We start from the raw sequence: 23,797 nt of genomic DNA on the forward strand, positions 1-23,797 counted from the left end.
CAATATATTTCCAAGTCAGGAGAGTGTGTGACTTGGAGGGGAACGTGGAGGTGGTGGTGTTCCCATGCACCTGCTGCCCTTGTCCTTCTAGGTGGTAGAGGTCGCGGGTTTGGGAGGTGCTGCCTAAGAAGCCTTGGCGAGTTACAGATAGGACTACAGGTTTCCTGCCCTGAAGGGACAGTAGTGACCCAGTTGGGTTTTTACGACAATCCGACAGCTTCATGATCACTTTTACTGGCATCAGCTCTTTATTTCTGAATTGTTTTTTTTTAAACAGAATTGAAACTTTCAAACTGCCCTGGTGGGATTAGGACCCATGTTCCTGACAGCCATTTTAAATGTAATTGTCTCTGATTTCTTTCAATATTTTTTGGCCCTGGTTTCTTGCTGTAGTTTGTACAAAATGATCTCCAATGGATGGAACGGGTTAGGGTTCATTCTCATTTCAACACTTCGCACATCCCCAGCTAGTCGATCGCTCAATCCTTTTGACACCTGCTGGCAAATACATACACTAACAGCGGGGTGAAGATAAACCCATCAGGGGCAGGAATGACCCTCAGGGGCAGGAAAGACCCATCATTGGGGGGATAGACCCTCAGTGGGAGGATAGACCCTCAGTGGGAAAATAGACCCTCAGTGGGAAGATAGACCCTCAGTGGGAGGATAGACCCTCAGTGGGAGGATAGACCCTCAGTGGGGGGATAGACCCTCAGTGGGAGGATAGACCCTCAGTGGGAGGATAGACCCTCAGTGGGAAGATAGACCCTCAGTGGGGGGATAGACTCTCAGTGGGAGGATAGACCCTCAGTGGGAAGATAGACCCTCAGTGGGGGGATAGACCCTCAGTGGGAGGATAGACCCTCAGTGGGAAGATAGACCCTCAGTGGGGGGATAGACTCTCAGTGGGGGGATAGACCGTCAGTGGGGGGATAGACCATCAGTGGGGGGAACCGACCCTCAGTGGGAGGATAGACCCTCAGTGGGAGGATAGACCCTCAGTGGGGGGGAACAGACCCTCAGTGGGGGGATAGACCGTCAGTGGGAGGATAGACCCTCAGTGGGAAGATAGACCCTCAGTGGGAAGATAGACTCTCAGTGGGGGGGATCGACCCTCAGTGGGGGGATAGACCCTCAGTGGGAGGATAGACCCTCAGTGGGAGGATAGACCCTCAGTGGGGGGGAACAGACCCTCAGTGGGGGGATAGACCGTCAGTGGGGGAATAGACCCTCAGTGGGAGGATAGACCCTCAGTGGGAGGATAGACCCTCAGTGGGGGGGATCGACCCTCAGTGGGAGGATAGACCCTCAGTGGGAGGATAGACCCTCAGTGGGGGGGATAGACCCTCAGTGGGAGGATAGACCCTCAGTGGGAGGATAGACCCTCAGTGGGGGAACAGACCCTCAGTGGGAGGATAGACCCTCAGTGGGGGGGAACAGACCCTCAGTGGGGGGGATAGACCATCAGTGGGAGGATAGACCCTCAGTGGGAGGATAGACCCTCAGTGGGGGGGATAGACCATCAGTGGGAGGATAGACCCTCAGTGGGAGGATAGACCATCAGTGGGGGAATAGACCCTCAGTGGGAGGATAGACCCTCAGTGGGAGGATAGACCCTCAGTGGGGGAATAGACTCTCAGTGGGGGAATAGACCCTCAGTGGGAGGATAGACCCTGCTTGGGAGGATAGACCCTCAGTGGGAGGATAGACCCTCAGTGGGAGGATAGACCCTCAGTGGATCAGTCGAGGGATAGACCCTCAGTGGATCAGGGGGAGGAAAGACCATCAGGACCTCTCATCAAGGCATCTTACCTGTTAGATATCTCATGTGGCTCAGTGTCAATTTTTGTCTTGATAACTCTCCCAGGAAGCACCTTGAGACCTTTTGCCCATCCCTAGTTGCCCGAGCTTTCCTTGTGCCGCTGGTAGGTTCATTTTAGCATTGAACTGGAGTCAGAATGGATGGCAGGATTAGATGTTACCCTAGAGGGCATTAGTGAACCATTTGGGTTTGTTTACACGATATGGTCACTTTTATTAATTTGAATTGTAACAGAATTCAAATTCTCAATTTGCCATGGTAAGATTCTCTTGGTTACTGGTCCAGTAACGTAACCCCTACACTGCCATATCCTGCCGATCTCAGGCAGGAGTTGGAGACCTTGGGGGAGGAGAAAGAGGAGAGACATCAGTACAGATAGACACGTTAGTTTATACTCAGCTTCCATCAATAGGCTGTTAACACAGTCGGAGGGTTTTGTTCTTTGCCTGAGGGAGAGGAGGGGAAGGGTTATTAACGAGTGATTAATGTGGCAGGTTTAACAAGACTAAAAGGGTCAAAGGTTACTTTAGATCAGTCGGTTGCGCAACAGTTGAAGGAACAGAGTTGGATGTTCTTTAAAAACATACATCGACTGATTGCGAGAACAATTGTCACTGCTTGGTCAGCCGTGGCTCAGTGGATAGCACGCTCATCTCTAAGTCAGAAGGTTGTGGGTCGAAGTCCCACTCCAAAGATTTGAGCCCATAAACCAAGCTGAAACTCCAGTGCAGTGTTGAGGGAGTGCTGCACTGCCGGAGGTGCCGTCCTTTGGATGAGACATTAAACCGAGGCCCCATCTGCGCTCTCTCGGGTGGACGTAAAAGATCCCGTGGCAAAATACAGAGAAGAGCAGGAGCGGTTCTCCCCGGTGTTCTGGCCAAAATTTATCCCCCAACCAACGTGACTAAAACACATTATCTGGTCGTTATCACGTTGCTGTTTGTGGGAGCTTGCTGTGCGCAAAATTGGCTGCCACGTTTCCCACATTACAACAATGACTGCGCGTCAAAAAGTACTTCATTGGCTGTAAAGCGCTTTGGGACATCTTGAGGTTCTGAAAGGCGCTATATAAATGCAAGTCATTTCTTTGAGAGGGGAAATGTTTTCAAGCTCGATTGGGGAGGGTCATTGTTGTCGCAATGGTGCCAAGAGTGAGAAACGCAGGCCGTCAGGCGCCAATCACGTCACCTTGCTCCTGAGAATGGTTTCCCAATAAAATGACAGAGGTGATTTTAAATTGGTCCCTTTAAGAGGGGCCATGGGTATTGGCTGGAGAAAGACTGGGGCTGGCTTTTGATGGGGCAATGCCAGAGGCTGACTTTTATCTTTCCTCCCCAAAGGCACTTTCACATTGGACCGATTGTTTGGTTTGAATCATGGGGATTCACGCCTTATGTAACCTCCAAACTCAACTATCCCATTGCTCCCCTGGTTGGCGTCCCATCCTCCGCCCTCCACACAATCATAAACTTCAGTTCATCCAAAGCTCTACTGTGCATGTCCTAACTCGCACCAAGTTCCGCTCACCCATCACCCCTGTGCTCACCGATCTACAGTGACCTCCGGTCCAGCAACACCTCGATTTTAAAATTCTCATCCTCGTTTTCAAATCCCTCCATGGCCTCGCCCCTCCCTATCTCTGTAACCTCTTCCAACCCAAAACCTCTCCCCCTCTCTACCTCTCTCTCCTCCTTCAAGATGCTCCCTAAAACCTACCTCTTTTGATCCGAATATACTTTTCTCAAGCTTGGTGTCAATTTTCATATGAAAATGGTCCTGTTACATAAAGGTGTTATATAAATGCAAGTTGTTGTTGTAGTGCTGTACATGTACAGGAGCTGACACTGAGACACACACAGACCGTACTGTACCAGACAGGAGTGAATCATTCCCTTCACCCGTTGCGTACTGTACATGTACAGGAGCTAACACTGAGACACACAGTCCAGACGGGAGTGAATCGCTCCCTTCACCCGTTGCGTACTGTACATGTACAGGAGCTAACACTGAGACACACAGTACCAGACAGGAGTGAATTGCTTCCTTTATCCGCTGTGCACTGTACATGAATCATTCTCATTTATCTGATATGGATTGCAGCTTTCATACAGGCCCAGTCTTTTTCTCCTCACCTCCCTTCCCTGGAAGCATGGACTGAATGCTCCCCTTGACCTACATTCAAGGGTGAGTAAGGGCAAGGATTTTGAAATGTTGGTTGTTGGGAGTGCAGCGAGGTTAGTATGACGGGTCACCTTCCAGACACAAGCAGAGTGAGGGGGTTTGCTGACTGACAGCAATGCCAGTGGGTGCAGATGCACATTCATTTCCCTAAAGGCACTGTTAATATTTGCCAACAGGAGCATTGCCATAGCCTAGTATTTTTACGGGGTTTTATTAAACCAGGCCTGATATTTGGTTTTCAGCTCATCTGACGCCCTGGGGAGTTTCAGTAACATTTGCCCACCTGCTTCCTGCTGAACTTTATCTACAAAGGCTTTCATTTAATACCTTCCTCACTGACACTGCTGCAGGGCCGATTAACCTTTTAGACGCTGAATTCTATCTGACCTTCGAGAGCTCACAGCCATCATCTCCCATTAAATGCTTCGGGTTGCACTCTCGGCTCTGCGCCAGAAGGTCGTGGGTTCAAGTCCCACTCCAGAGACTTGAGCACACAATCCAGGCTGACACTCCGAGTGCAGTGCTGAGGGAGTGCTGCACTGTCGGGGGCGCATGTTTCATGAAAAATCCCGTGACACTATTCGAAGGAGAGAAGGGGCATTCTCCCAGGTGTCCTAGCTCATATTTATTCCTCAACCTGTTTTACTAAAACAGATTATCTGGTCGTTATCACATTAGAACATAAGAACATAAGAAATAGGAGCAGGAGTAAGCTAATGGCCCCTCGAGCCTGCTCCGCCATTTAATACGATCATGGCTGTACCGATCATGGGCTCAGGTCCACTTCCCTGCCCGCTCCCCATAACCCCTTATTCCCTTATTGTTTAAGAAACTGTCTATTTCTGTCTTAAATCTACTCAGTGACCTGGCTTCCACAGCTCTCTGAGGCAGTAAATTCCACAGATTCACAACTCTCTGAGAGAAGAAATTTCTCCTTATCTCAGTTTTAAATGGGCGTCCCCTTATTCTAAGATTATGCCCCCTAGTTCTAGTCTCCCCCATCAGTGGAAACATCCTCTCTGCATCCACCTTGTCAAGACCCCTCATAATCTTAAACGTTTTGATCAGATCACCTCTCATTCTTCTGAATGTTAGTGGGATCTTGCTATGTGCAAATTGGCGGCCCTGTTTCCTACATTACAACAGTCACTACACTTCAAAAATGCTTCATTGGCTGTGAAGCGCATTGGAACGTCCTGAGGATGTGAGAGGCGGTTTTGGAATGCAAATTGTGTGAGGATAGAACTGACAGCACAGCTCCAAAAATGGCCCCTCACAAATTAGGATTTTATTTCATGAACGGAGATTCGTTTTTCCCCTAGTGTTCTCTCTACACACTCCCCTGCCCCCCCCCCCATAGTGTTAGCTCTCGCTGCAGTTCGGTCGTGAGGATGCCGGGCTTCCCTCATAGAAACATAGAAAATAGGTGCAGGAGTAGGCCATTTGGCCCTTCGAGCCTGCACCGCCATTCAATGAGTTCATGGCTGAACATGCAACTTCAGTACCCCATTCCTGCTTTCTCGCCATACCCCTTGATCCCCCTAGTAGTAAGGACTACATCTAACTCCTTTTTGAATATATTTAGTGAATTGGCCTCAACAACTTTCTGTGGTAGAGAATTCCACAGGTTCACCACTCTCTGGGTGAAGAAGTTTCTCCTCACCTCGGTCCTAAATGGCTTACCCCTTATCCTTAGACTGTGACCCCTGGTTCTGGACTTCCCCAACATTAATAAGAATATAAGAACATAAGAATTAGGAACAGCAGTGGGCCATCTAGCCCCTTGAGCCTGCTCCGTCTATCCCTTTCATTATTTTAAATGTTTCCATACCCCTCATCCTCTGAACTCCAACGAGTAAAGACCCAGTCTACTCAATCTATCATCATAAGGTAACCCCCTCATCTCCGGAATCAGCCTAGTGAATCGTCTCTGTACCCCCTCCAAAGCTAGTATATCCTTCCTTAAGTAAGGTGACCAAAACTGCACGCAGTACTCCAGGTGCGGCCTCACCAATACCCTGTACAGTTGAAGCAGGACCTCCCTGCTTTTGTACTCCATCCCGCTCGCAATGAAGGCCAACTTTCCATTCGCCTTCCTGATTACCTGCTGCACCTGCAAACTAACTTTTTGGGATTTATGCACAAGGACCCCCAGGTCCCTCTGCACCTCAGCATGTTGTAATTTCTCCCCATTCAAATAATATTCCCTTTTACTGTTTTTTTTCCCCAAGGTGGATGACCTCACACTTTCCGACATTGTATTCCATCTGCCAAACCTTAGCCCATTCGCTTAACCTATCTAAATCTCTTGTACCTCATCCCATTGTAATGTATTTGCTTCATGGGTTCTTTGCTGAAGAATTCACAGCAACACATTGCTATTAAGAACTAGTTGGTTTATTAGCAAAATGTTTAACAATCATCACAGTGCACATTACCAGTTCATCCACCAGGCTCACAACCACCTGCCTCATCGTGGATCGCCCGAACCCAACTGGCTGGGGTTTTATTGAGTCTTGAGAACATCACGTGACTGGCTAAGCCACTCCCAACTCAACAGCTCCACAAACTTGTGAGCACACGCACAGGTGCACACATGACACCAATGGTGGGAGGAGCCTCGAATGGAGCATAGACCAATCGGGCTGAATGGCCTGTTCCGGTGCTGTGGACTCTATTCAATTCTATGTAAGTGCCCAAAGGCTCACTCGTGAGCCCAGACAGTGTGTGTTGGTGGCTCATTTGACGGTGGGAGCAAGAATCGAAGGCCACACACAGGAGCATTGGATAGCGATGAAGAGAAAGAGCCTAGGGTGACTTTCTCCACATCAGCACAAGTGTACCAAGACCCATTGTAGCCATCACTGTCCCGAATGTATCACTCAGCACAGACCAAGAACCATGCCGGGAACCCTCTGCTCTCTGGGCTAGTGTGGCACAGGGCTGTCCTTTGGACTACATAGAATTAACAACACACAAACAGACCATTTGGGCCAACAGGTCCATGCCGCTGCTTATGCTCCACATGAGTCTCCTCCCACCCTACTTCATCTCAACCTATCAGACCCTACAAATCGCCTGGGAGGACAGATGCACCAATGTTAGCGTCCTCGACCAGGCTAACATCCTCAGCATTGAAGCACTGACCACGCTCTATCAGCTCCGCTGGGCAGGCCACATTGTCCGCATGCCAGACACGAGACTCCCAAAGCAAGCGCTCTACTCGGAACTCCTTCATGGCAAACGAGCCAAAGGTGGGCAGAGGAAACGTTAAAAAGAAAGCCTCCCTGATAAAGTGCAACATCCCTATTGACATCTGGGAGTCCTTGGCCAAAGACCGCCCTAAGTGGAGGAAGTGCATCCGGGAGGGCGCTGAGCACCTTGAGTCTCTTCGCCGAGAGTGTGCAAAAACCAAGCGCAGGCAGCGGAAGGAGTGTGCGGCAAACGGAAGCAATACGGTGGTGGAGGATTTCCTGGAGTGCATAAGGGATGGTTTTCTAGACCAATATGTCGAGGAACCAACTAGGGGGGAGGCCATCTTAGACTGGGTGTTGTATAATGAGAGAGGATTAATTAGCAATCTCATTGTGCGAGGCCCCTTGGGGAAGAGTGACCATAATATGGTGGAATTCTGCGTTAGGATGGAGAATGAAACAGTTAATTCAGAGACCATGGTCCAGAACTTAAAGAAGGGTAACTTTGAAGGTATGAGGCGTGAATTGGCTAGGATAGATTGGCGAATGATACTTAAGGGGTTGATTGTGGATGGGCAATGGCAGACATTTAGAGACCGCATGGATGAACTACAACAATTGTACATTCCTACCTGGCGTAAAAATAAAAAAGGGAAGGTGGCTCAACCGTGGCTATCAAGGGAAATCAGGGATAGTATTAAAGCCAAGGAAGTGGCATACAAATTGGCCAGAAATAGCAGCGAACCCGGGGACTGGGAGACATTTAGAACTCAGCAGAGGAGGACAAAGGGTAATTTTAGGGCAGGAAAAATGGAGTACGAGAAGAAGCTTGCAGGGAACATTAAGACGGATTGCAAAACTTTCTATAGATATGTAAAGAGAAAAAGGTTAGTAAAGACAAACGTAGGTCCCCTGCAGTCAGAATCAGGGGAAGTCATAACGGGGAACAAAGAAATGACAACCAATTGAACAAGTACTTTGGTTCGGTATTCACTAAGGAGGTCACAAAAAACATTCCGGATATAAAAGGGGTCAGAGGGTCTCGTAAGGAAGAGTAACTGAGGGAAATCCTTATTAGTCGGGAAATTGTGTTGGGGAAATTGGTGGGATTGAAGGCCGATAAATCCCCAGGGCCTGATGGACTGCATCCCAGAGTACTTAAGGAGGTGGCCTTGGAAATAGCGGATGCATTGACAGTCATTTTCCAACATTCCATGGACTCTGGATCAGTTCCTATCGAGTGGAGGGTAGCCAACGTAACCCCACTTTTTAAAAAAGGAGGGAGAGAGAAAACAGGGAATTATAGACCTGACATCGGTAGTGGGTAAAATGATGGAATCAATTATTAAGGATGTCATAGCAGTGCATTTGGAAAGAGGTGACATGATCGGTCCAAGTCAGCATGGATTTGTGAAAGGGAGATCATGCTTGACAAATCTTCTGGAATTTTTGGAGGATGTTTCCAGTAGAGTGGACAAGGGAGAACCAGTTGATGTGGTATATTTGGACTTTCAGAAGGCTTTCGACAAGGTCCCACACAAGAGATTAATGTGCAAAGTTAAAGCACATGGGATTGGGGGTAGTGTGCTGACATGGATTGAGAACTGGTTGTCAGACAGGAAGCAAAGAGTAGGGGTAAATGGGGACTTTTCAGAATGGCAGGCAGTGACTAGTGGGGTACCGCAAGGTTCTGTGCTGGGGCCCCAGCTGTTTACACTGTACATTACTGATTTAGACGAGGGGATTAAATGTAGTATCTCCAAATTTGCGGATGACACTAAGTTGGGTGGCAGTGTGAGCTGCGAGGAGGATGCTATGAGGCTGCAGAGCGACTTGGATAGGTTAGGTGAGTGGGCAAATGCATGGCAGATGAAGTATAATGTGGATAAATGTGAGGTTATCCACTTTGGTGGTAAAAACAAAGAGACAGACTATTTGAATGGTGACAGATTAGGAAAAGAGGAGGTGCAACGAGACCTGGGTGTCATGGTATATCAGTCATTGAAGGATGGCATGCAGGTACAGCAGGCGGTTAAGAAAGCAAATGGCATGTTGGCCTTCATAGCGAGGGGATTTGAGTACAGGGGCAGGGAGGTGTTGCTACAGTTGTACAGGGCCTTGGTGAGGCCACACCTGGAGTATTGTGAACAGTTTTGGTCTCCTAACCTGAGGAAGGACATTCTTGCGATTGAGGGAGTGCAGCAAAGGTTCACCAGACTGATTCCCGGGATGGCGGGACTGACCTATCAAGAAAGACTGGATCAACTGGGCTTGTATTCACTGGAGTTCAGAAGAATGAGAGGGGACCTCATAGAAACGTTTAAAATTCTGATGGGTTTAGACAGGTTAGATGCAGGAAGAATGTTCCCAATGTTGGGGAAGTCCAGAACCAGGGGACACAGTCTAAGGATAAGGGGTAAGTCATTTAGGACCGAGATGAGGAGAAACTTCTTCACCCAGAGAGTGGTGAACCTGTGGAATTCTCTACCACAGAAAGTTGTTGAGGCCAATTCACTAAATATATTCAAAAAGGAGTTAGATGAAGTCCTTACTACTAGGGGGATCAAGGGGTATGGCGAGAAAGCAGGAATGGGGTACTGAAGTTGCATGTTCAGCCATGAACTCATTGAATGGCGGTGCAGGCTCGAAGGGCCGAATGGCCTACTCCTGCACCTATTTTCGATGTTTTTTTTAAACCAGTCCCACCCTCCCCTTCCCTCAACGACTATCTGCCCCACCTGTGACAGGGACTGTGGCTCTCGTATTGGATTGTTCAGCCACCTAAGGACTCATTTTAAGAGTGGAAGCAAGTCTTCCTCGATTCCGAGGGACTGCCTATGATGATGATGATCTCTCTATTCCCTTCTCCCTCAAGTGCTTATCTGGCTTCCCCTTAAAAGAGTCTATGCTAGTGACCTCAATTCCTCCCTGTGGTAGCAAGTTCCACGTTCTCAACACTCTTTGAGTAAAGAGGTTTCTCCTGAATACCTTGTTGGATTTATTAGCGTATTTATAGCCCCTAGGTTTGGACTTCACCACAATTGGAAACATCTTCTCTACGGCTACCCTATCGAACCTCTTTCGTCATTTTAAAGACTGCTTTGAGATGCGGGAATGGAATGAGGTACTTAACCTCGGCCCCATTAGACTGTTCAGCTGGACGTTAAAGATCCCGTGATAAAGGCAGAGGAGTGACATGTGTCGGTGTCCTGACCGACATCCCTCCCTCAACCAATGTCAACAAAAACAAACTGAATAGATCATTCGTCTCACTACTGTGTCATCTTGCTATGTGCAAAAATGGATGTCACATCAACTATAAGTACAAGTACAACAGTGACCAGACCAAAACTATATTTTGGCACGTAAAATATTTAGGAACCTTTCTGAGTGACACAATAAGGCCCAATATAAATGCAAGTTGTTCTTTTGCCTTTCATTCATTCAGCCACCAGAGAGCTGTAAACAGACACTACCAGCTGTGATTTCAGCCGGGATTCTTCCAATCTCCCACCATTACTCCAATAGAAAGTGCGAGGAAACTCTGGAGAAATTAGGTAAATTACCATTTATGACAATTCTCAACAGGGGTTTTGCAGACTTCCACCTGATATAAAGTGGAAATCAGTGAACCATATTCGCACCACTCCCCTCAATCTCCTCCCTCCACCAATCCACCTTCTCCCCACTCCCCTCAATCTCCTCCCCACCTTCTCCCCACTCCCCTCAATCTCCTCCCCACCATCTCCCCACTCCCCTCAATCTCCTCTCCCCACCGTTTCCCCACTCCCCTCAATCTCCTCTCCACCATCTCCCCACTCCCCTCAATCTCCTCCCCACCGTCTCCCCACTCCCCTCAATCTCCTCTCCACCATCTCCCCACTCCCCTCAATCTCCTCTTCCCACCTTCTCCCTACTCCCCTCAATCTCCTCTCCCCACTGTCTCCCCACTCCCCTCAATCTCCTCCCCACCGTCTCCCCACTCCCCTCAATCTCCTCTCCACCGTCTCCCCACTCCCCTCAATCTCCTCCCCACCGTCTCCCCACTCCCCTCAATCTCCTCTCCACCATCTCCCCACTCCCCTCAATCTCCTCTCCCCACCGTCTCCCCACTACCCTCAATCTCCTCCCCACCGTCTCCCCACTCCCCTCAATCTCCTCTCCACCGTCTCCCCACTCCCCTCAATCTCCTCTCCCCACCGTCTCCCCAATCCCCTCAACCTCCTCTCCCCACCGTCTCGCCACTACCCTCAATCTCCTCCCCACCATCTCCCCACTCCCCTCAATCTCCTCTCCCCACTATCTCCCCACTCCCCTCAATCTCCTCTCCCCACTATCTCCCCACTCCCCTCAATCTCCTCTCCCCACTCCCCTCAATCTCCTCTCCCCACTATCTCCTCACAATCTCCTCTCCCCACTCTCTCCCCACTCCCCTCAATCTCCTCTCCCCACTATCTCGCCACTCCCCTCAATCTTCTCTCCCCACCATCTCCCCACTCCCCTCAATTTCCTCTCCCCACTATCTCCCCACTCCCCTCAATCTCCTCTCCCCACCGTCTCTCCACTCCCCTCAATCTCCTCTCCCCACCATCTCCCCACTCCCCTCAATCTCCTCCCCACTATCTCCCCACTCCCCTCAATCTCCTCTCCCCACTCCCCACTATCTCCCCACTCTCCTCAATCTCCTCTCCCCACCGTCTCCCCACTCCCCTCAATCTCCTCTCCCCACTATCTACCCATTCCCCTCAATCTCCTCTCTTCACCTTCTCCTCACTCCCCTCAATCTCCTCTCCCCACTGGCTCCCCACTCTCCTCAATCTCCTCTCCCCACCGTCTCCCCACTCCCCTCAATCTCCTCTCCCCACTATCTACCCATTCCCCTCAATCTCCTCTCTTCACCTTCTCCCCACTCTTCTCAATCTCCTCTCCCCACTATCTCCCCACTCCCCTCAATCTCCTCTCCCCACTATCGCCCCACTCCCCTCAATCTCCTCTCCTCACCTTCTCCCCACTCCCTTCAATCTCCTCTCCCCACTATCTCCCCACTCCCCTCAATCTTTTCTCCCCACTATCTCCCCACTCCCCTCAATCTCCTCTCCCCACTGTCTCCCCACTCCCCTCAATCTCCTCTCCTCACCTTCTCCCCACTCCCCTCAATCTCCTCTCCCCACTGTCACCCCACTCCCCTCAATCTCCTCTCCCCACCTTCTCCCCACACTGGAAAGCGAACAGACTCTTTGCTGTGCATTTGGATAATCTTGACTGTCAGTCTCTCTTTCTCCCCCCGTTTCCGATGTTTTTAATGCCACTGTGATTTTTCTCCTGGTTTGTTACTCACAGCAACCTCTGGGAGATCAATCTGTAATTCCTGGTCATTCCGGCTGGATTGGTAACTCCCAACAAGGTACCCTGTTACAGCAAGAGCTGCTGGAATTTACGTAGCACATTTAACAGAGCAAAATATCCCAAGAGGTCCCAGATCTTAAAAAGGATTTAGTGGCTTTGGATACAGTATCTTGTAGAGGATCTAAACAATGAACTCATCATTCAATCAATCACATCAGAGCACTCACAGTGTAAACATGCATTGTATTGATAATCACTCAGCACTGGAATGGAAACAGAAACAAAGACACCAAGGTAAATGTTACGCTTTCACGAGTGGCCTCGCATGCAACCTACTCATTCTTTCCTCCTGTAAAAATCGATGGAGTGAAAATTTCAGGCACTTTGCGATATGTACTGGCTGTGTTTGAGGCACTGGAGGCAATGTGGTATGATGCACAACATTCCCCACAAACATACCCTTCTCAAATAATACACGAAGAAAGGCCCTCATTGGCTCCGAGCAGTGCATGGAGACTCCAGTCTCAATCCTTCACCTGTGCCCAGTAAGATCAACTCAGACCTCACCAGCCTGAAGAAGGGGCTTATAACCGAAAGGCCGACTGACTGACTTCTGTTTCGCCACAGGTGCTGTCCAACCTGTTGAATATTTCCAGCTCTTCCTCTTTTTGTTTCCAATCACGCGAGATTTGGGTCTGAAGAGTTGGCTCTGGCAATCCTGAGATAGGATGAGGATATCCATAATACTGGGTCAGTTATTGCATTATAAGAACATAAAAATTAGAGCAGGAGTCGGCCATTAATAACATCATGGCTGATCTTCTACCTCAACTATACTTTCCCGCCCGAACCCCTAAAGTCAAAAAATCTATCGATCTCAGCCTTGAAAATACTCAATGACTCAGCATCCACAGCCCTCTGGGGCAGAGAATTCCAAAGATTCACAACCCTCTGAGTGACGAAATTCCTCCTCATCTCACTCTTAAATAACATGTCCCTAATCTGTATACCAATAATACTGGGTCAGTAATTGTTAAATAACATGTCCCTAATATACAACAACAACAACTTGTATTTATATAGCGCCTTTAATATACGAAAATGTTCCAAGGCGCTTCACAGGAGTGTTATGAAATAAATAAATTTGACACCGAGCCACATAAGTGGAAGTTATCGCAAGTGAGCAAAAGCTTGGTCAAAGTGGTAGGTTTTAAGGAGCATCTTGAAGGAGGAAAGAGGGGTAGAGCGGCGGAGAGGTTTAGGGAGGGAGTTCCAGAGCTTGGGGCCCAGGCAACAGAAGGCACGGCCACCAATGGTTGAGCGATCATAATCAGGGATGCTCAGGAGGGCAGAATTAGAGGAGCGCAGACATCTCGGGGAGTTGTGGGGCTGGAGGAGATTACAAAGATAGGGAGGGGCGAGGCCATGGAGGGATTTCAAAATAAGGATGAGAATTTTGAAATCAAGGCATTCCTTAACCAGAAGCCAATGTAGGTCAGCGAGCACAGGGGTGATGGGTGAGTGGGACTTGGTGCGAGTTAGGACATGGGCAGCCGAGTTTTGGATCACCTCTAGTTTACGTTGGGTAGAATGTGGGAGGCAAGCGAGGAGTGCATTGGAATAGTCAAGTCTAGAGGTAACAAAGGCATGGATGAGGGCTTCTTCAGCAGATGAGCTGAGGCAGGGGTGGAGACGGGCGATGTTACGGAGGTGGGAATATTGTATATTAATATTACATATACTGTATATAATAATTCATGGTCAAATATTGTAAGATAACACACCTCTAATATACTTTTTAAAATTCATTCATGGGATGTGGGTATCGCTGGCAAGGACAGCATTTATTGCCCATCCCTAAATGCCCTTGAGAAAGTGGTGGTGAGCCGCCTTCTTGAACTGCTGCAGTCTGTGCTTAGTATACTTTTTTGTAACCGGTTTGGTATAACTGAGTGCCTTGCTTGGCCATTTCAGAGGGCAGTTAAGAGTCAACCACATTGCTGTGGGTCTGGAGTCACATGTAGGCCAGACCGAGTTAGGACGGCAGATTTCCTTCCCTAAAGGGCATTAGTGAACAAGATGGGTTTTTACAACAATCCGGCAATTTCATGATTACCTAGCTTTATCATTTAATTAACAGAATTTAAATTCCACAGCTGCCGTGGTGGGATTTGAACTTGTGTCTCCATTCGTCCAGGCCTCTGGATTATTAGTCCAGTAACATAACCACTATGCTATCGTTCCTGAAAATCAATAACACTCGGTCAGTTATTGTAACATAACATGTCTCTAATATGCTGTGTATCAGTAATCTGTGGTCAGTTATTGTTAAATAACACAGCCCTAATATACTGCATATCAGTAATCTGTGGTCAGTTATTGAAACATAACATATCCCTAATGTACTAAGACACACCAGTAATACCAAGGTTACAGGATGGGCAGCAAATGTTTATTTAAATATATTGCATAGGTTGAGGAGGCTGTCGGGCTGATAGGGAATGCTAGACCCCAGGAGAGCCTCAGCCCAACAGTCAGACACCCAGCAGACTGTCTCTGTCACCTCACTACCGACCACCTGGATAGCACTTGATGGATATCGGCACTGCGCTCGGCCACGTCACGCAACCCGAGCTGGGCGTCAGTCCACTGAGGGTGCTGCTCTACCCGTGAAACAAACTACAGCAATGAGTGTTCCTGCTTCAGGATTTCCTAGGCTGCTCCAGTGGAAGCTGATCGGAGGATCCACTCCTGTCACAGTTCTCGATCTACAAGCAGCAGGTACAAGCACACTGTCACGGGGTCCCCACCCCAGACCATCCAGGCAGCTTATACACAGCCTGAGGCACAGGCTGTATGTGCAGCTTATACACGGCCCAAGACACAGGCTGTATATGCAGCTTATACACAGCCCAAGGCAAAGGCTGTATATGCAGTTTATACACGGCCTAAGGCATAGGCTGTATGTGCAGCTTATACACGGCCCAAGGAATAGGCTGTTTGTGCAGCTTATACATGATCCATACCCAAGGCACAGGCTGTATGTGCAGCTTATACACGGCCCAAGGCACAGGCTGTATATGCAGCTTATACACGGCCCGAGGCACAGGCTGTATGTGCAGCTTATACACAACCCGTACCCAAGGCACACGCTGTATATGCAGCTTATACACAAGCCATACCCGAGACACAGGCTGTATATGCAGCTTATACATGACCCGCACCCAAGTCACAGGCTATATATGCAGCTTATACATGACTAAGACAAAGGCTATATATGCAGATTATACACGACCCGTACCCGAGGCACAATCTATATATGCAGCTTATACACGATCAAAGGCTCAGGTTGTTTATGCAGCTTATACACAACCCGAGACACAGGCTATATATGCAGTTTATACACGGCCCTTAGCCGAGGCTATATATGCAGCTTATACATGACCCATACCCCAGGCACAATCTATATATGCAGCTTATACACAACCCGAGACATAGTCTATATATGCAGCTTATACATAACCCAAGACGCCATCTGTATATGCAACTTATACACAACCCGAGACACAATCTATATATGCAGCTTATACACGACCCGTACCCGAGACATAGGCTGTATATGCAGCTTATACACGCCCAGTACCGAGACATAGTCTGTATGTGCAGCTTATACACGACCCATACCCGAGACACAGGCTGTAAATGCACCTTATACAGGATACGATCCACAGTCTATATATGCAACTTATACATGACGCATACCGAAGATCCAGTCTGTCTATGCAGCTTATATACGACCTGTAACCGAGACACAGTCTATATATGGAGGTTATACATGACACGAGACACAAAATGTATATGCAACTTATACACGACCCGTACCCAAGGCCCAGTCTGTCTATGCAGCTTATACACGACCTGTAACTGAGACAGTCTATATATGCAGCTTATACACAACCCAAGACACAGGCTATATATGCAGCTTATACACGATCTATATCCAAGGCACAGTCTAAATATGCAGCTTATAGACGACCCGAGACACTATATATATGCAGCTTATACACGACTCAAGACACAGGCTGTATATGCAGCTTATACACAACCTGAGACACAGGCTATAAATGCAGTTGATGCACGACCCGAGACACAGTTTATATATGCAGCTTATACACGACCTGAGACACAAGCTATATATGCAGCTTCTACACAACCCGAGGCACAGTCTATAAATGTAACCTTTAGAGTAACCTTATCGGAGACAGTGTGAATATGCATGGAGTTTATATACGATGCGTGCCTGAGACAGTTTATATTTGAAGCTCATACTCCATCTGTACATGAGGCACAGCCTATATGTGCACCCTGTAAACTACCATTAGCTGAGACACAGCTTACACGTTTGCCTCTATGCAAGACAATTCATGCGCAACCTATGGACTACAGTACCCACAGTGAGCTAATTGTCTCACCAATAGAGTGGACATGGTATTTAGAATTTGTGCTGTTTTTTTAATGTAGTTCTCCGTCGCCATTTGAACAATTTATTTCTGTTGCTCAGGAATTCTCCCAGAGCCATGGAAGAAATGATCGCAGCACAGGTCTGATACAATCACCCGTCACTTTTAATCGCAGTTTTATCCCGTGCAGATGCTGGGCTCTTATCTGGTATCTCACTATATCTACTGTCTTCAAAACATCACATACTCAGCTCATTAAAAATCTCCGCGCGTATTACGTGTCATTCATCAAAGAACTGAACAAACACAATTGTCCCTTAAGGACATTGGGGTCCAATTATTTCCCACCCAGCTGTTTTTTTTTGTGTGTTCTCTTTTCCAGTGAAATTTGTCCCAGTGAATGAAAGAAAAAGAGAGACAGGAAGGGTAGACGGTATTTTGAAAAAGAACAGAAAGATTGCTCGTCGTAATCAAATTTCATATGAAAAAGATATGTTGTCACTGTATAGTCCCACAGAAAATAATTGGATTTTGTGCTGTTTAATGATGAAATGGAATTTCATCTGACCTGCCGATTCAGGTACCAGTCATCTTAGAGTGGAGGCAAATTAGGTGGAACAGAATTATCAGCCAGAGAGACAGGGGGGCAGGGAGAGTGATAAAAAGCAGCACATGGGGAAAGAAAGAGAGGAAGGCTCACACACATGCACGGATGGCGAGAATGAAAAACGTAAGAGAGGAAGAGAAACAACGTGGGGCAGAGAAGGAGAAACAGGAATAGAAAAGGAAGAAGAGAGAGAAATAGGGAGAGCGAGAGAGAAAGCGAGAGAGCAAGGGCGACAATGTGGGGCACAGAAATAGAAACAGGGAAAACCAGACAGAGGAAAAGAATCATCTCGAATGCATGAGAAAAAGAAGCAGAGAGAAAGAGAGAGTGAGAGTTTCTGGAGAGTGAACACCATTGTTTATCTGACTGTCACAGACTCTGAAACTGCATCAAACTCCAATTGTGAGACATCTTTTCTTGTCACTGCCAATTGTACAACTAAGTGAGGGGAGGGTCGGAGTGAGGAAGCTGATGACACCCCCACCTCAACCGCCCGAGAAGAAACAAAAATGTAGTATCTCAGCCACTTCCCAGCCAGGAGAAGAAGGGGTTGTGCTGTCTCTCACATCCAGCTCATCCCCGCCCCTCACAACGACTCCTCTCAAACCACCTGAAATCCATGCCGCTGGTTTTTGTTCCATTTCTGATTGATGAAATGAACCAGCCGGTGATCTTTCTGAGTACTTGAGCTGATTATGAAGGAAGACAATCATTAGGAAGATTACCTCCGTGCCACAACGTATAACATGCAATGGGCTGGCAGCTAGTTTCTGGGGGGCTGGGGCGGTGGTCTAAGGGCTTAAATTCCACCTACCCCTCCCCACCTCACGTAAAGGTCCTCTATGCAAAAGGTGCCTTCACCTGTGGCTCAGTGGGTAGTACTCTCACCTCTGAGTTAGGTGGTAGGTTCAAGTCCCACTTCAGAGACTTGAACGCATAAGCCAGGCTGGCACTCCCAGTGTAGTGCTGAGAGAGTGCTGCACTGTCGGAGGTGCCATCTTTCACATGAGACGTTAAACCGAGGCCCCGTCTGCTCTCTCAGGGGGACCTAAACCCACACCACTAATTGAGGAAGTGCAGGGGAGTTCTCCCGGGTGTCCTGGCCAGTATTTATCCCTCAACCAACATCACTAAAAAACAGATTATCTGGTCCATGATCACATTAGTGTTTGTGGGAGCTTGCTTGTGAGAAAATTGGCTGCCGTGTTTCCCTGCATTTCAACAGTGACTGCAATTCAAAAAGTACTTAATTGGTTGTATAGCGCTTTGAGACGTCCCGAGGTCATGAAAGGCACGATATAAATGCACGATTTTCCTTTCTTTCTCCATTGACGTTCAAAGGGAAGCCTCTCCGGTTTGAACTGATTGCGCAGTGTGGAAGGAAATATACAAGCAGGCGTAATCACACTGACGCTCCTGCAGCAGCATGACACACTGTCAAAAGCATCTCAGTGAGTGAAGTATTGATGAGTTGCAGTGGCTGTTGTGTAGGCAGACACGGAAGACAAGTTTTTTGCGCACAGCAAGCTCCCACTAAGCAGCAACCGAGAAGAACGGCTGGTCAATGTGTTGTCGGCGGAGTAGATTGCGGGAGGAATGTTGGCCGGGACACTGGGGGAACTGGCCCGCTCTTCTCCACATGGTGCCAAGCGGTTCTGAACACCCACCTGAATGGGGGGCCTCGGTTTCAAGTTCCAGCTGAGCTTAATGGGTGGCAGAGAGCCACCACACAGCCTACCTGGAAAGGGCTACAGTTAGTAGGGCAAAGTACATTTATTTTTAGACCTATCTATTAAAAATTAAACACCTGATTCAAACCAAGGCACCAACAAGATGCAGGTATAAAGCCACAAGGAGGCTTTGGCCCAGTCAGTGGAGCACATTGACAGAAGCAGTTTTTCGAAATTCGCAAACACCTTTGCAATGAGTGTTATGCAAACCAAGTTGGTTTCCTTCCACATCATTTTTTCCTTTCCTGCACCCCCACCCACTCCCCGCAGCAGACACTGACTCCGCATGTTTAGCTATGGTTCCACAGGCACCAGAAACCTTCCAGCACCTTGCCCGTCCTGTCTGCCAATCGGCTATTCGACCATGAGGAGCGACACTTGTCATCCATCACTCCATGTCCGTTCCCCGGCACTTTTGTCCCTAGACAGTGATCGCATACATAGGATTACATCGGATACACAGCACAGAAACAGGCCAACCAGCCCATGCCAGTGATTATGCTCCACTCGAGCCTCCTCTTGTCTTTCCTCATCTAACTCTATCAGCATAACCCTCTATTCCCTTCTCCCTCATATGCTTGTCTAACCTCTCCTTAACTACATCGACACTATTTACTTGAACCACTCCCTGTGGTAGCGAGTTCCACATTCTCACCACTCTCTGGGTAAAGAAGTTTCTTCTGAATTCCCTATTGGATTTCTCAGTGACCATCTTGTATTGATGGCCTCTAGTTATGCTCTTTCCACAAGTGGAAACACTCTCCCTGTATTCACTCTATCAAAACCTTTCACAATTTTAAAGACCTCTATTCGGTCACCCCTCAGCCTTCTTTTTTCAAGAGAAAAAAAAGAGACACAGCCTGTTCATCAAGCATGTGTGGGGTATAGAAGTAGGCCATTCGGCCCCTCGACTGGGAGCTCAGCTGATTTCACCCCTCCTTAACTCAGAGGCACTGAGGCCAATTGCAGCACCGAAGCAGCTGCTCGACCCAGCACAGACTGGGAGCTTCTGACAGCACACCGCCTTTCCCAATCCAACCACTAGGGGTGCACTATCTCTGGATTCTTTTCCAAAATTGACAGCCAAGTTTTTCCAGGACATTACATCCCATCCCTCCTGCAGTGTTTTTAATTGTATGAAGCATTGAGCCTTATCAAGTACTCCATCTTATCTAATAAGGCAGCACCATTAAATGCTCTCTATAAACCATTCCAGTCTAATAAATAATATTAATAATCACCGCCACAAAAAAAACAAGCCAGCCCCTGAACACGTTCAGATAAAATAACAGCACCCACAAAGACCCTTTCTCCAACGATGAGCAAGGCCATTCGTTTACACAGGAAATAAGTAATATAGTCCAGTGTGATCTCCCGAATAAATAGAGCGTCCCAAATGAGAAATGCGACTTCTTAATTCGGTCACTGTAAATCAGGGCCGCTGATATAAGATTACAAGCAGGCAACAAAAAAAACACAAACACTGGTCAAACTCGCCATTAAAACATTAACAGTGAGACTGTGTGTGTGAGATACAGAGCGGGTCGCTCAGCACCCGAGAGAAAGGGCAGGCAGGATAACGTTTCAGCTGAGGACACAAACGCTCACCTCCTCCCGGATGCTGAGCGACCTGCCCTGTGTTGCTCACAGTTTTCTGCTTTGATCCCCAAGCTGTATAAAGTGCTTTTGTTAAAGAGCTCCCCACCTTCAGCACCCTTGGGGTGCAGGCGGCAAGGGCTTCATAATATCATAAGAGGCACGATCAACGCTTCAGAACCGTTTGTGATTCAGAGAGTAAACCACTACCTCGGATTCTCTCTCTCAATATGGATACATATATTATAGATAGATATATATATATCAGATAGATACATACATATAATAGATAGATAGATCGATACGATAGATAGATAGATAGATAGATATATATATACATAGATAGATAGACATATGATTGATAGATACATATGATGGATAGATATGATAGATAGATAGATAGATCATCACTGTTTTTGGAGACCCACACGGCAAGAAGTAGCAATACTGGACTGATAACACAAAATGACCCAGCATTTCGGAATCTTTTGGACGTGATATTAAAAACTGATCATCTCCATATATTATTTCATATATATATACACATTACAAATATATGATAGGATATCGCATATACACACATCGCATATATCATATGATATACATACACAGCACACACACCCACATTATATATTATATATGTATAGGTATAAATCACCATTTTTCAGAGAAGCAATCACTGGAGGAAGATTGACCAGCTCCCCCGGGAGCACTGCACTCCAAAGGGGAGAAACCTCCCCGCCCCGCAGCACTCTCTAACAACATTCACCTCCGCCACCTCTCTGACAACATTTATACCCTGCCCCCGCCCCCATCCCCCTGCCTGTGTGATGAATCCTTCTCTACCTTTAAAAAACATAGCGTACAAAAACTCTCCAGCAGACCGGAACCAATGCATCTTTTGCTCAAAACCAGCAAAGAAAAACCCAGCCTCTTTATTCTGTTCAAACAATGACATGAATCGAAGGCACGTCTCCCCTTGACCCGATGAGAGGCGGTGAGATGAACAAGAGTTCGGGCCGTGCCACACTGAATCCACCCGCACTCGGAACAAGCGACAGTAACACTCAACCACCGGACCAAAGTCCAGTGCTCACCAACAACATCACTCAACATGAGACAAAGGCAGCCTTTCCAACTTTTTCCAAACCCCGTAAAAGTTTATAAATAAATTCATTTCACATGAAGCGTTTTCTGAAAAGTTGTCTTTCAAAATAAAACAAACTCATTTCTGACTGTTGGTGGGAGTGGGGGGAGGGGGAGTGGGGGCGATCGCCAACAACTCGTCCTCCCCCGCCAAAAACCCTCGTTTCCCAAATGAACAACTTTGTTTTGCTGTGACAGTCAGCTTTCTGTCTCCCGGCTCAGTCCGGCATCTCTCTGAGCCCGGCTGCCACAACACCTTCTCCCACTCCTAAAGACACCAACGTGTACAGGGTCTCATTTAGATGTGTGTGACCTGCATGCACACACACCCCGAGCTCCTCACACACAGCCAGCAATAATAAATACATCCATAAATAACACAATAAACAAACAGCCAAAGGGCAACTCCAAGAGTAAGAAATGTCAAAAAACAGTTTCCCTGACCTGTTTTTTCCTTAATCTCACAAAGCACGTTGAAGAGAGCTGGTTTCATCCTGTGACAATTCAGAGCATGTTTCCTGCAATGTAAACGGACAATAATCAGCTATAGCCTGGTGTGTATTTCAATTGGAGTTTGTTTTAAGAGTGGGTGGATGGAGCTGTACTCTGATTAAATATTGTTAGACTATAGGCAGTGATTGTATATATCTCTCTCACACATGCACTCAGACACACAACTCCAAACACACACAAACACAGACACACACAAAGCTGCCTTCTCTCTCTCTCTCCCCCCCCTTGAACTCACCGTGCCTGCGCTTCGTCCAGACTCTGGTCGGTGATGGTCATGATTTGCTGTAGGATATCTCCAATGTCCTGCTTCCTGCCGTCGGCCTCGCCCCCGCTGTCCTGCATGTGCTGGGGCAGCCCGGGAATACTGACCCCGGCGTGGGGATGGCGCAGCCTGGACTGTTCTTCCATCTCGAACCTCTTGCTCTGCCGCTCTCTGTGCCCGCCCAGAAACAAGCCGCCTTCGGACAGAACGGACACGATGGAGCCGGGGAGAGCCAGCGCGGAAGGTCAAAGAGCTCTTTACCCTCTCCCTCCACCCCCCTGAACCTTTTCTTTTTGTGCAGGAGAAGGGATGGCGGGGGGGGGGGGGGGCGGAGATAGCTGGGCGGAGGGGGAAAAGGGGCTATGTCCCCCCCAAAAAAATCTTTGCTCACAGTTCCTGTCCTCTCTCTCTCTCTGCTCCAATGCAAGCTCTGGAAAATTGCTTCCCCCTTCTTCTGCTGTTACTGATTCCTTTACAATTGAAGATTTTTTTTGCAGAGCTATAGAAATAGTCCCAGCCCCGCTGGATGGAAGCAGCAGCACACACAGAGAGAGGTTTAAACAAACAGTTAGACAGAAGTCGCTCTGTCTCTCTCTCTCTGTGTCTGGGGTTGGGAGCTGGTGATCACAGGCTTACAATGCTGGGAAGGTGCTACTTGAGGTGGAGGCGGCTGCGAGGTGCCTCCCCTTGCTTTCCCTCTCCCTCTCTCTCTCTCTGCCAGCCCCTCTCCTTGGCTCCAGCTGCTCGCTCCGTTCTGCTGGTGTGCCTTGCCTTTGTTTTTTGGTGCTGGCTGCTCCTTTGAAACTGACAGCAGCCTTGGCCCCTCCTCCCCCTCCTCCTTCCTCCATCCTTTAACCTCTGACTGACAGCCCCGAAGGAGGCCCCACCCACTCAGTCGCTCTCTGACGTCAGAGGGGAAAAAGAAACAAAGCCATGACGT

The 23,797-nt window shown here is 48.0% G+C and overlaps 1 protein-coding gene across 1 annotated transcript in view; it reads right to left on the reverse strand.

Annotated features, from left to right (window-relative positions):
- LOC139268184 (pre-B-cell leukemia transcription factor 1-like) overlaps positions 1–23,003 on the reverse strand; it is a 1,207,813-nt gene extending 1,184,810 nt beyond the window's left edge. The window contains exons 1-2 of the mRNA XM_070886235.1: positions 22,831–23,003; positions 22,527–22,600 (exon numbers count right to left, since the gene is read on the reverse strand). Coding sequence (XP_070742336.1) covers positions 22,527–22,600; positions 22,831–23,003 — 247 coding nt within the window. The remainder of the gene's footprint in view (positions 1–22,526; positions 22,601–22,830) is intronic.
- Between the last annotated feature and the right edge of the window lie 794 nt (positions 23,004–23,797).

Source organism: Pristiophorus japonicus, chromosome 8, assembly GCF_044704955.1.
Source record: "Pristiophorus japonicus isolate sPriJap1 chromosome 8, sPriJap1.hap1, whole genome shotgun sequence".
NCBI classification, from domain to species: Eukaryota; Metazoa; Chordata; class Chondrichthyes; family Pristiophoridae; genus Pristiophorus; species Pristiophorus japonicus.